Source organism: Pelodiscus sinensis, chromosome 6 (assembly GCF_052426305.1).
Source record: "Pelodiscus sinensis isolate ZL-2025 chromosome 6, ASM5242630v1, whole genome shotgun sequence".
In the NCBI taxonomy this organism is placed as follows: Eukaryota; Metazoa; Chordata; order Testudines; family Trionychidae; genus Pelodiscus; species Pelodiscus sinensis.
Window position 1 is genome coordinate 5,842,398 of NC_143057.1, and position 11,844 is coordinate 5,854,241.

Below are 11,844 nucleotides of genomic sequence, written 5' to 3' on the forward strand. Positions count from 1 at the left end.
GCTAACAAGGGTGCCCAACAAAACTTGGATTGTGATCCTCACCCAGAAAAAAAGTGTGTGTGTGACTGACTTAGGGTGAGGTTTTCTCTGTGTGTGTGAGTGTGTGAGAGAGAGAGACACTGACTGAGGGTGGGGTTTTCAAATCCATGGCTCTGCCACAGACAGCACCCACAAGCAAGTGGAGGGCTAGACCCACACCTGTGTGAGGTCCCCCTCACATCTGCTCCTTCTCTTTGGCACATGAGAAGTGTCTCGGTGCTTGGTGTGTCAACTGACCATGCACAACCCTTTCACCTCACAGTGGGTGCAACTCAGGGATGCTGAGATAAAAGGAGCTGCTTACACACATTTCACCTCATATTGGGCACTGATGGGACAGGAAGGCCCCCTCCGAGTGTATCAATATGGAGTTTGGAGGCAGTGAATTCTGCCTCCGTTTCCAGAGGCCCATCCATTGGCAACACTGTAAAGATTCCTTTGCAGTAAACCGGAGCTGAAGTGGGTGAAACAAAAAGATCTGAGCTGAGCAGCTCAGGTGTGCTAGGGTGGAGCAACATCAGAGACAAATCCGTCTCTCAGGTATAATACCATGGTAACCGACCACGGAGGGCTCATAGGTCAGAGCAGATTGCATCTGGTGAATACAGCATCTCTCTCCTGGTTTGAGCTTTCTATTGAGATCCTTTGCCCCTGGCTCTGGAAGGAGGGGAGGCTAGCTCCAGAATCAGGAACTGTTCTGCTATGGGGATGATGAGCAAGAGGGAGGACGTAGCGCACAAGCCTGACCGGCCTGTGTTCTAGCTGCTCATGGCCCATCAAGGGCTGTTTCTTCCCTGAAGATTAAGTATTCGCACATCAGTAAGGCACCTAGCACGATGCAGCCCTGAGCCATCTCTGGAGCTCTGATGTATAATAATAAGCATGTAGAATTAGCAGCCAAAAACAGCAACAGACCATTCCGCTAGTTCTCCCATACTGCTGTCACTAGCAAGACTGGTTGATCAGCTAATCAATACATAACCAAGATAAGTTTGTGAACAGCGCCCTGCCATTGGCACTGCCTTGGGAGGAAGGCCTCTCGGTCCCGCCTGTAGCAGACTGTAGGTTTGCCTCTGCTGGGCTGTAATCCTTCGATCTACTTCAGGCAGTTGGCTTGGTGTGTGGGTGGCCTTTAGGCAGTCTACACAGCAATTAGATACTCAAGGCTGGCACCGAGCTGGACCTTTCAGGCTCAGGTTACAGCCTTAGCTCTGGGACTTTCTAATCTTACAGGGTCCTAGAGTCCAGACTTCCTCCAGAGTTCAAACATCTATTACACAATTCAACAGTCCCTTAGCCCCAGGAGCCTGCAACAGCTGGGATGAGCTAGCTGCTGGGTTTTAATTACAGCGTAGCTATGCCCTGATTGGCATGTGCTATACAGGATAGTTTTATCTGGTGGCCCCTTCTGATCGTAAGCTCCATGACCAGCTAAATTCCTGTTGCTCAGATGCTGAGCACAATTACATTCCAAACGTGCCCTCTTTGGGGAAGATATGCACACTCAACGGGCTCTGGGAAGATGGGCTCAGGTTTGAACACGCCAGTCCCGCACAGTTTTGAAGGAATGTTTTCAAAGCCAATTCACAGCTGTGTCCAGGTGGTAGAAAAGATGCAAGAGTCTCCGTGATTTTGCACCACACGAGATATTCAGGCTTAGTTTCCGTGGAACGAACATGCACCGTTAAGCCCCTGAGCAGGTCCAATTCGGCTCTATGGGTCTTGTGGCGCAGAGAGGAGGTTTTCAAAAGAAAATAAAGTTGCTTGTCAAAAGCACAAGGGGAGATGGGACTCACGGTGGAAAATTCCACCCTCAACCCTGGATCTTGCTGGATCTGAACCTTGGATAGCACTGTGAGTACCCAATGCTCTTTACAGATCTGTTAAAAAGCCAGGATTCTGCCACCAGGCATTTCCATCTAAAATAAAGAGACCACCTACCAGCGGTGAAAGTAACTTACAATGTCTTACAGGTACTGTCCTATCAAAACCCAGGGCCCTGCCAGCTCTATAAATAGCTCCCTTCAGGCTTTGCTGCAGCTCAGCCAGCTCTTGCCAGAGCTGTGCACCAGGACACACCCGCTTACTTTCACCTCTGTCACCTGCCAAAGGACACTGCCCTTCTGATAAGTCCACCCCTCTGAGCCACTCCCTCCCGCAGTGGGCCCGTTGAATGTCCCTGATCCAGCTCAGTCTAAACTGATTGCGAGGGTTTTTCAAAACAATTACCTCACAACATGAAGCCTTGATTGTAAAGGTCCTGCCCGCCACTTTGTCTAAGGGAGGGGTTCCAACCAACTTCCACAGCCTGGAGTGGGAACTCCAGCTCACCCCTTTCCCTCCCAGGGTGGCCAGACCACAAACTGACTTTTCTAGTCCCCCCTCAAACCGAGGGCAGGGAACGTTCTAGGTTATTCCAGTACCTCCTATGGGTACCCACTTCCTAAACTCTCTCCATATCTCCCCACCAAGGCCTGATTGGGTCAAATTACCTACATTTTCCCCAGCCTGGGGAGAAGAGTTAGCGGTCTCTGAGCCCCATCTCTCTTTAGAGGGCCAGCCAACTTAGGACATGTCCCCAAACCAAATGATGCAGTGAATCCTTGGTAACAGATAGGTTTAACATGCTATTTCCTCCTTTATCAGATGCTACACGGAGGACATCAGTTTGCATCATGTAATTGTGTGAGTCTAGCAGGAGGGGCCCAAGGATGTGGTAACATGACATCACAAATCAGGATGTATGTGCATTGGCTGCTCCATGCCTTAGGGTCAGGCTGAAGTTTATATACCCATCAACAGAAAGACCAGATTTAGGTCACTTATACATATGCTAATTCCAAGACCATTGCATTCACAGTATCACAGATCCACTCACCACAGTGGCACCTCCTGCTGGCCATCCTGGGGGTTCGCTGTGCTTGGCAGTGCCTCTCAGCTGTTTTCTCCCCAGGAACACCCACCTCACGCCAAGGACTCCAGCATCCTCTTCATGACTTGGCCCACCAGCTGGGTGACCAGCCACATTTCCTCTTCCAGGGCTACGGAAAGGTCCGTCTATACAAACAAACCCAAGCAGCCTTTTTCTGTGCTGTCCTGATGCTGCCACTCCCCAGGGCCAGGATGGGAATCCTCCCCATCCTCTACTTAAGGTTCCAGTCCAAATACTTACAGCTCAGCAGTTCTGGGTTCAGCCCCTCAGCCCTCACTACTTCTTCCCCGGACTGCTCCCTATCCACCTTCATCTCCCCTTGGAGGACCAGCTCCAAACCAACTCACTCCTGTTCCCAGAACTTCCTGCAGCCTTGACCAGCCTGTCTGGTGCCAACTTCCTGGCTTTATAGGTCCCTGCACAGCTGAGCCTGCTCACAATCAACTCCCTGCTCCAAGACTCTCGCTCCAGGTGCAGCATGTGGAGTTGATTGACCTTCTAGCTACATTAACCCCTTCCAGTGCAATGTGGGGTGCACATCCCTTCACACATGCACAGAATTATATATAAAAAAAGACCATCAACAAATAAAGCTATTTTGTATTTTGTATTAACCTTTCAAGGTCCCTTCCAGTTCTAGTATATAGGCAATCTCCATTAATTTAAAAAAAAATTAATTTAATTTAGTATGTACCCCTAGGAGCTGCTTTGACCACGTATGATTTAAACCTGCAAAAAGAAACACTGTGCTTTACCTAGCGTGGGACTCCTGGAAAGCGAGTGGTAAAGGCTCCCTCCCTTCTTTCTTCTAGGAAGCTATGTTTGAGTTTAATAAAGATCGGAAGTGCTCTGGAATCCAAAAGATATTTTACAACAATCCGGTCAAGGAATTGGGAGGATTTGGGACAGAGTCTGGCAAATTCAGCTGGCCAACCAGCGTGACCACAACTCTGGATGGGGATCTGGCTGTGAAAGATAGTGGAAACAAACAGATCCAGCTCTTTGGCCCAGGGGGGTGCTATAAGAATGGGTATTCCTACGAACACGAGCTCAGAAGTGGCCCGGGGAATGTGGCATGCATGCAGCATGCCTGGTTGTGTGTGACTGATGGATCCAACACCACTGAGGTCTTCTAAAGATGGAAAGATGATCCACCAGCTGAAGTCTCCCGAAATAGACTGAGATCATTTATACAGGATGACAGTCCTGAAGGCCAATGATATTGCAGTGACACAGTGGACAGATGGGGGGAAGGTTCGCATTATTGGGGTGGAGTGGAGAATGAATGCCATCCTGAAGACGGATGTGATAGATGGCTTTCACAGACCAGAGCACATTGCAGTCAATCAGGTACAGTCTAACACAAACTACTAACAATGGTAACTTATATTGTGGCGGTTCCAAAAATGTACAATGTGCTTTCTAAACACAGGGAAAGACAGCGCCTGCCTCCAGTAGCTTGCAGTTTAAGATGAACAATAAGGACTATTTGTGAGTCAGAAGTTATGGAGCAAGGCAGCAGAACTGCAAGAGACATTCTGCAAGGCTCCATGCAAAGGCTGTGCTATTTCTCTCTGTGTTACAGCCATGTAACAATCCCCCCAACCGCCCAGTTTACACACCTCCCTAATCAGACAGGGTGACTACAGCAAAGCCAAACATTGCACCCAGCTATCTTGGTCTCTGTTCATTGCCTGAATCACAAACTATCCTTCCTCTCTTATACTGGAAGTTTGAAATGGTGCACAGCGTAAGAAGAATGTTTGAGCAAAGTGCATGATGAGGGGTTTTGTTGTGTGTAGTCCTAATGATCTCATTGAATGAGATGAACTGACTTTTCTTGAGCAGTCCGAGTGAGCTCCATTCATACTTTCTCCACAAATCCACCAGGCTACAGACAAGCTAAGTACTACTAGAATTCAAAGGATGTATGTTCTTTGCTGTTAATACATTTTCTTTGTGACTCAGTTATGCCTCCAAACTCTGGAATCGCTTTCTGGGTTAGAGTACCAGCAGTAAAGCCAAACCCTTTGGAATTCTGTCTGCTCAGAGTAGGGTACTATCCTTTTTCTTTTTGGGGTTCTTTTGGGGTTGTCCAAAAGGAATGTCTCATATCACGCTTTAAAAGACTGCTTACAAAACCCAAGGGATTTGGTGGCCCTGGCACATGAAACAACTCTGACCACAAAGTAGCGACAGAATAAGCACAATGTATTATATTAATAAAACCTTTTAGCAAACCAACAGCGGATTCATGCTGTGTCCTTAAACGAACAATTCTTTTAATCCAGAGATGTGAAATAAAACTAGTGATTTAAACCACCCTTTTATTTTTTTAGCAAGCTAAAATAGTAGCATTAGCGCAATATTAACATTGGTGTAGGAATGTGGGGACATCAAGAGATAATCTGTTCCATACCGTAGTCCCATGGTAGGATTATGTACTACTAAACCTGCAGGACTCCAGGCCATGCAAGATAAGATAAGACGAATGATGGTATCCTCAATCTTTAACATGGTCCTTCCTTTACAATCTTTATAACCTTGTCGTGTTCCCTAGGGAGAACAACACAAAACAATCAAGCTGGGTCACAAGTATGCGATATGTTAGAACATCAGAACGGTCATATTGGGTCAGACCAAAGTTCCACCTAGCCCAGTATCCTGTGCGGACAGTGGCCAATGCCAGATTGCCCAAAGAGAGTGAACAGAACAGGCAATCATCAAGTGATCCCTCCCCTGTCATCCATTTCCAGCCTCTGACAAACAGAGGCTAAGGACACCAAACCTACCCATCCTGGTTAATAGCCATTGATGGACCGAACCTCCAGGAATGTATCTAGTTCTTTTCTGAACCCTGTTAAACTCCTGGTCTTCACAACATCCTCCTGCAAGGAGTTCCACAGGTTGACTGTGTGCTGCATGAAGAAAAACTTCCTTTTGTTTCTTTTAAACCTGCTACCTATTAATTTAATTTGGTGACCCCTAGTTCTTATATTATGGGAACAAGTAAATAACTTTTCCTTATTCACTTTTGCCACACCGGCCATGGTTTTATAGACCTCTATCCTATCCCCGCTTAGTGTCCTCTATTCTAAGCTGAAAAGTCCCCATCTTTTAAATCTCTCTTCATGTTTTGGGGCAGTGGTTCTCAACCAGGGGTCTGGGGCCCTCTGGAGGACCACAACAGATTTCAGGCATCCGCCAAGCATGGCTGGTATTAGATTTGCTAGGACCTGGGGCAGAAAGCCAAAGTCACGCAAGACTGCAGCCTGAGGCCCCGTGCCCGGCCACCTGGGCCGAAAACTAAGGCCTGGGACACTTGGCTTCATGGGATCATGGGACAACTGCCCTGCTTGCTACCTCCTGGCTTCTGTAGGCAGAAAAACAATTGTGGCCCAGCTGGGCCATGGGGATTTTCTAACATGTTGGGGGTGGGGGCAGAAAATAAAAGGTTGAGAACCCCTGTTCTGGGGACTGCTCTGGAGCAGATTCCCAATGTACCCAATCTGAAGGAGACCGTCCAAACCAGAGACTGAAATCTTTCCTGTCAGCTCTCGTGATTTTTTTTACATCAAAGGAAAATATCAGGCAAGCTTGCACTGCACCCTTCCATTGCCTGTTATGTCACCGACACAAAACAATCGGCCTCCTCCGCCTAGCACATCTTCAGTGAGGCGGCAGAAAGAGCACGGGTATTAATCTCACCTGGAGTAACTGCAAAGCTCACACTTGTTCCGGTAGGTTCTCCTGTCGCTCCCACAGACAGGGCGATAATACAACACACATATTGGTTTGAGGATGTAATGAACACAAACAGGCTGGGAAAATAGAACAAAAAATCATGCGCTCAGGATTTAATTGATTAGCAGTTCAGAGAGAAATCCAGAGTGTATCCAAGGCTCCATTCGACCCTGATACATACACACCCCAAGCAGCGTTCCCTCTAATTTTTTCCATTCATGTGTGGAATAAATTTTATTGTGTGCACATAGGTATGTGCAGATGTGCACCAGTAATAGAAACACATGCTGCTGGCTATGGGCACTGAGAGTGCATATTAATCTCTCAGGCAGGAGCCCAAATGATCAGCTTACAAGGAAACACGGACCCCGCAAGACATTTCCAACTGAATCCAGGAGAGAAGCAGAGGCTGTAACTCAAAGCATAATCTCAGTTGTGGTCACTAGCTCACACAGCACAGAGAGTGACAGAGGGAAAAGTAATTTTTACTGCTAAAAGTTATTTGAAAATAAAATGTACATATGATGCATACATTCCAATAAGATAATTTTATACACCCCTTGGATAGCAACAATCCAAGTGTTGTAAAAGAAATGGGGAAAATTTTCAAAAGCCTCACTGGTAGGTAGGTACCAGACTCCCACTGAAAAGTTAAGGGCAGTAGGTGCCCTTGTGTTTTTGAGACTCTCCCTTTTGATCGTTTTGGGGGGAAAGAGCTAAGTAGAGCACTTAACCGAAATAGGAGAAAACTCAGAAGTTCCACCTTAAGGGATGGGCAATGTGGAAGTGATTAAGACGGAAATGCTGCATGAGCAGATGTGGTCCTTGGTCATTAGCCAGGGAGTTTAAAATATCAGTATCTTTTTCTAAGTTTAAGCAAATATCAGTTGATGTTAAGCATAGCTAAGCCCTTTGGTACAGAATGTTTCCTTTGCTTTCTGCATCACCACTTCCATTTAGATCACAAAGGAAACTAAATTACCTGTCCAAAGCTGTACCAGATTCAATAGTTATTTATGTAACAATCAGATAAAAGCTTTCTCTCTGGTCTCCCTTTTCTGGAAAGGGGAGTGAGCCAAGCAGTAGAGCTATCTTGTGCACAAGGGTCAGGAACTGAATCTCCTAAACTTTTCCCTCTGGACACCACTTTGACTTTTGTCAGTGCAAGACATTTGAAAAATGTCACTTCCACTTTCAAAGCAACTAGAGTTAGAGCTGCATAAACCGATGTCTCCCCTGATTCACTGTTACAGCACTATACATTAATGCGAGGTTGGCTTTTTCCAGTCGCAAAGGTACTTGCTGCTATTATGCATAACTATTTCTCTCTCACACAAGGTAAATTTTGTAATTCCCCTGTGTCAGATCTCATCTATGAATTACAGAACATATGGCAATGACTCACAGTCCTGCCGATGGATGGCAGTTGTAGAAACAGCAGAAAAATAGCAATCTGGAATATAGTAACCTTCCTCACTCACTGGCCCCTGCTGTCACCACTATACAAGATTTCCTCTGCTATGTGTGAGTACTGAAAAAATATACTTTCCACTCCCATGTGCTCTATTACAATACATACAGAAAACAGTAGACAGGGAATGGGCTGAACTTAGGCCTATGACAGTGAGCAACAGAGCTGAGTGAATAATTTGTAACAAATAGTTTTTTTCAGTTTTGCCTGTTTCATTGTCTGTGAATGGATAGTGATTTCTCCATATTTATAAGCTATTCAAAATTCCTTGCTTAATAATTTCTGGGAATAATTCCCAGCCTGTAGCTTATTCATGAGAAATTTGTTAGAAGTATCTGAAATTCAAAATTTGAGCTGCGTGGAGTAATTTTGACCAGACACCTGAATCAAATTATATGTTTCTGGTCCCTGATCGGCTGAGTGAAATTTTGAATCAAGTTTGAATACTTGGGTTTAAAAGTTCAAAATTTGCTTTTTGGACCTACAAAACAACGGGGAGTCCTGTGGTACCTTAAAGACTAACAGATTTATTTGGGTATCAGCTTTCATGGGTAAAAAGCTCAACACTTCGTCAGATGTGTTTTTTATTCTGAAAAACTTTTGTCCAAGTAAATCTATTAGACCTTAAGGTGCCCCAGGACACTCTCTCTGGTTGTTTTGCAGAGACAGAGTAACACAGCGACCCCTCTGAGACTTTTTGGACTGAGTCACTTAAAATTATCTTATAGACTAACTGAAGGGTTGGAGCATAAGCTTTCATGGGCAAAGACCCACTTCGTCAGATGCATCATGACGAAGTGGGTCTTTGCCCACGAAAGCTTATGCTCCAACACTTCAGTTAGTCTATAAGGTGCCACAGGACTCCTCGCCGCTTTTGCAGATTCAAACTAACACGGCTACCACTCTGATACTTAAAATTATCTGTTCCACGGTCATTCCTGCCCGCAATTTTGTTTCTTAAACCTTTTGTGGAAAGAAGGAGAAAGGTGCAAGACCGTCACTGCAAATGTGTTTAAAAATTCAAATGACTATTATCTGTATTTACTCAATTCTATTTCGTACATGTAACAGAGTAAACAAAGAAACATCTTACATATCTTGGCAATTGTCCAGTTCTATTTATTCCTTCATATCTTCTTGTGTCTTCCCCTGAAATACAATTTGTTCTTATGAAATCAAAACCTACGCTTAAAGAAGTGAAAACTGCTTTCATGATCAAATTGTAGTGAAATATGCAGAATTAATCTGTATCCTCATGTGTTCCTCATCCTCTCTCAGTATGCTTGCTACAAGTTTTTCTTGTGCCTTGCTTTAATTTAGATTGGAGGATTTTGGAACAAGCACTGACTTTAATAATGGGCAAAAGAGTGTGCAGAACGACATGGAATCATAAGAGGCAACATGAATGCTTCCCTGAAGCACTGTCTGCCAGAGCTACCTAGATCACAGCTCTGGGACCCGGAAGAGCACCCAGGGCTGTATGCAAGACTCCTCCCCCCACTCCCAACAGAATCTGGGCAAGGAGCAAACAAAGCCATAATTTCCCACCTTGCTCCATACACTGGCCAGTGATGCACGCTGGTGATGGAGAGCAGGTCTGTGGAATATGCTGCACCTCCTAAAGCAGTGTCACAAATTATTCCCCCCTTCCCGCAGAAATAGAAGCACTGTAAAGTACAGTCCCTGTGCACTCCATGCGGCACCCCCCTGGAAATAGCATGATCCCTCTGTGGGCAAGGTGACCATATTTCCCCAACCAAAAATAGGGACACATGATCTGACACAGGATTTTTTTTTCTGATTTGTGAAGTGATTTATATGAAAAGTCTTACAAAAGGATAAAAATTAAATCACAGGGGGCTGAGAGAGCAGGCTGGAGGTGTGGGGTGTTGGCAGGACGGTGAGTGAGCAGGCTGGGGGTGCGTTGTTTCGGCAGAGATGGTAAATGAGCGGATGCGGGGTCTTGGTGGAGGTGGTGAGCAGGATGGGGGTGCAGGGTCTGGACATGAGGAAAAGGGAGCCCACTTGCTTTCTCACAGCTCCCAACACTGTACCCCAGGCACCGCCTCCTGCTCCTATTGGCCTGATTCTGGAGCAGAGGGAAAAGCCTACAGGAAGCACATCTCTGTGCTGCTATTCCCCCAGTCCAGGGAGAAGGAGCAGCAGTGCAGGCAAGCCGCAAGCCGGATCCTGTGGGGAGCCTTGGGGCTTTCTCTCCCCGACCCTGCTGAAATAGTTGCTGAAATATTGGCATGTCCATGACATTTCAATGGGTTATGGGGACAACAGGACAGAATACTTGAAATCAGGACTGTCCTGGAAAATCCAGGACGTATGGTCAGTGTCTCTATGGGTGAAATCCTGGTCCCATTCAGGACAATGGGAGATTTACCTGAGACTTCAACACAGTCAGCCTTTCACTCTACACATTTACAGTATCAAATACAATAAAGTCTCCTTAACAAATAATAATAAGTAAGAGCTGCAAGATAGGGCAAAAACATAATAAAATTCCAAGCACTGATAACACACCCCTTATAGAAAGGTCACCGTTAAATGAAAGAATATTGGGTCAAATCCTGAAGTTTGCAGTCAATGAGACTTTTGGCCAAGAAAAGACCAACAATGGTAGGGATTAGCCCTTTGACTCTCATGACTTGACCCTCCAGATAACATAGGATGTAACCCCATGGAAATCAAGATAAGTGAGTCTTCTGCACCCTTGAAATAGCAGGTCACTCTTGTTTGGGGTGCTCAGCTGTGGATGTGGGTAGCTAACTCCAACATCCAGGTTTGAAAGTTTTGGTCCAGTGTTTCTAAACAAACGAAAAAAAAATATTCCCCTCCCTCCCACTATACAGCGAAACGGGGAAGAAAATGTGAAGAGACTTACCTGCAAAAGCAGAAAAGCAAAAAAAGAACACCACAGTGATGCGAACTTGGAAATTCATCTTGCTTTTGGCATAATCCCCACACCAGTAGATCAAACGCTTTGCTCTGATATTGTTTCTGGGCAGTAGGTAACAATAATTCTTTTCATAAAGAAGTGTCTATTATATAGGCCAGGAAGTGCCAGCGTTATTTATTCTTGGTATTTAACTCTTTCACTTCTCCCTGACTCTTCAGAAACTCCACCTCCCTTCAGAAACTGCTCAATTCCCCCAAAAACTCTTCCACTGCCCCACCTTACAGGAAGCCTTCTCATCAATTTCCTTGTCCCCAAATAAATTCCATCTTCAGCCATGTGTCTGATCATTCTCTGGTGGCCAGGAGGAAACTCCCATTCACCACCAGTCGATACCCTGTCCTGCTTGTCCCACGTTCCAGCCACCTTTCCCAGCAGTACTCCTCCAAGCCAAGTAACCCATCCAACTAACCCTGCCTAAGAAATACCCTCTCCCTGAAAAATCCCCCCACCACAACAGCAACTCTGCTCATGCTGTGGTTAGAACACAGGCTCAATGGAGGGATCATTGGGGAAAATTCCCTGGGCTATTAGGAATTTAATAATCAAACTGGTCCCTTCTGGCCTTAAAATCTAAGCATCAATGGTTTTCAGACAGACTGAGCCCCGTAACTCTCACTGATTGCAGGTGTAGGTGTGGGGTTCAGGACTTCTGAAAACTGACCCCTTGGCACAGTGGGTAACTACCTATAT

The 11,844-nt window shown here is 45.6% G+C and overlaps 1 protein-coding gene and 1 pseudogene across 1 annotated transcript; one reads left to right on the plus strand and one right to left on the minus strand.

Annotated features, from left to right (window-relative positions):
• Positions 1–3,789: 3,789 nt before the first annotated feature.
• Positions 3,790–4,345, plus strand: LOC149524112 (E3 ubiquitin-protein ligase TRIM32-like; annotated as a pseudogene).
• A 934-nt stretch (positions 4,346–5,279) lies between these two features.
• Positions 5,280–11,547, minus strand: LOC106731787 (trypsin inhibitor ClTI-1-like). The gene is made up of 4 exons (XM_025183043.3): positions 11,080–11,547; positions 9,280–9,335; positions 6,680–6,792; positions 5,280–5,527 (listed from the first exon to the last, which is right to left on the minus strand). The coding sequence occupies exons 1-4, from the start codon at positions 11,135–11,137 to the stop codon at positions 5,482–5,484; spliced, it is 273 nt and encodes a 90-aa protein (XP_025038828.3). The 5' UTR covers positions 11,138–11,547; the 3' UTR covers positions 5,280–5,481.
• Positions 11,548–11,844: the final 297 nt, after the last annotated feature.

What these genes read in the sequence shown, in the direction of transcription:
- LOC106731787 (XM_025183043.3), bottom strand. Translation starts at nt 11,137, where the DNA reads ATGAATTTCCAAGTTCGCATCACTGTGGTGTTCTTTTTTTGCTTTTCT. An exon ending in CTGGACAATTGCCAAGATAT is followed by an intron (nt 6,793 to 9,279) that starts GTAAGATGTTTC and finishes CTATTTTCCCAG; the next exon opens with CCTGTTTGTGTTCATTACAT. An exon ending in GAGCTTTGCAGTTACTCCAG is followed by an intron (nt 5,528 to 6,679) that starts GTGAGATTAATA and finishes TGTTCTCCCTAG; the next exon opens with GGAACACGACAAGGTTATAA.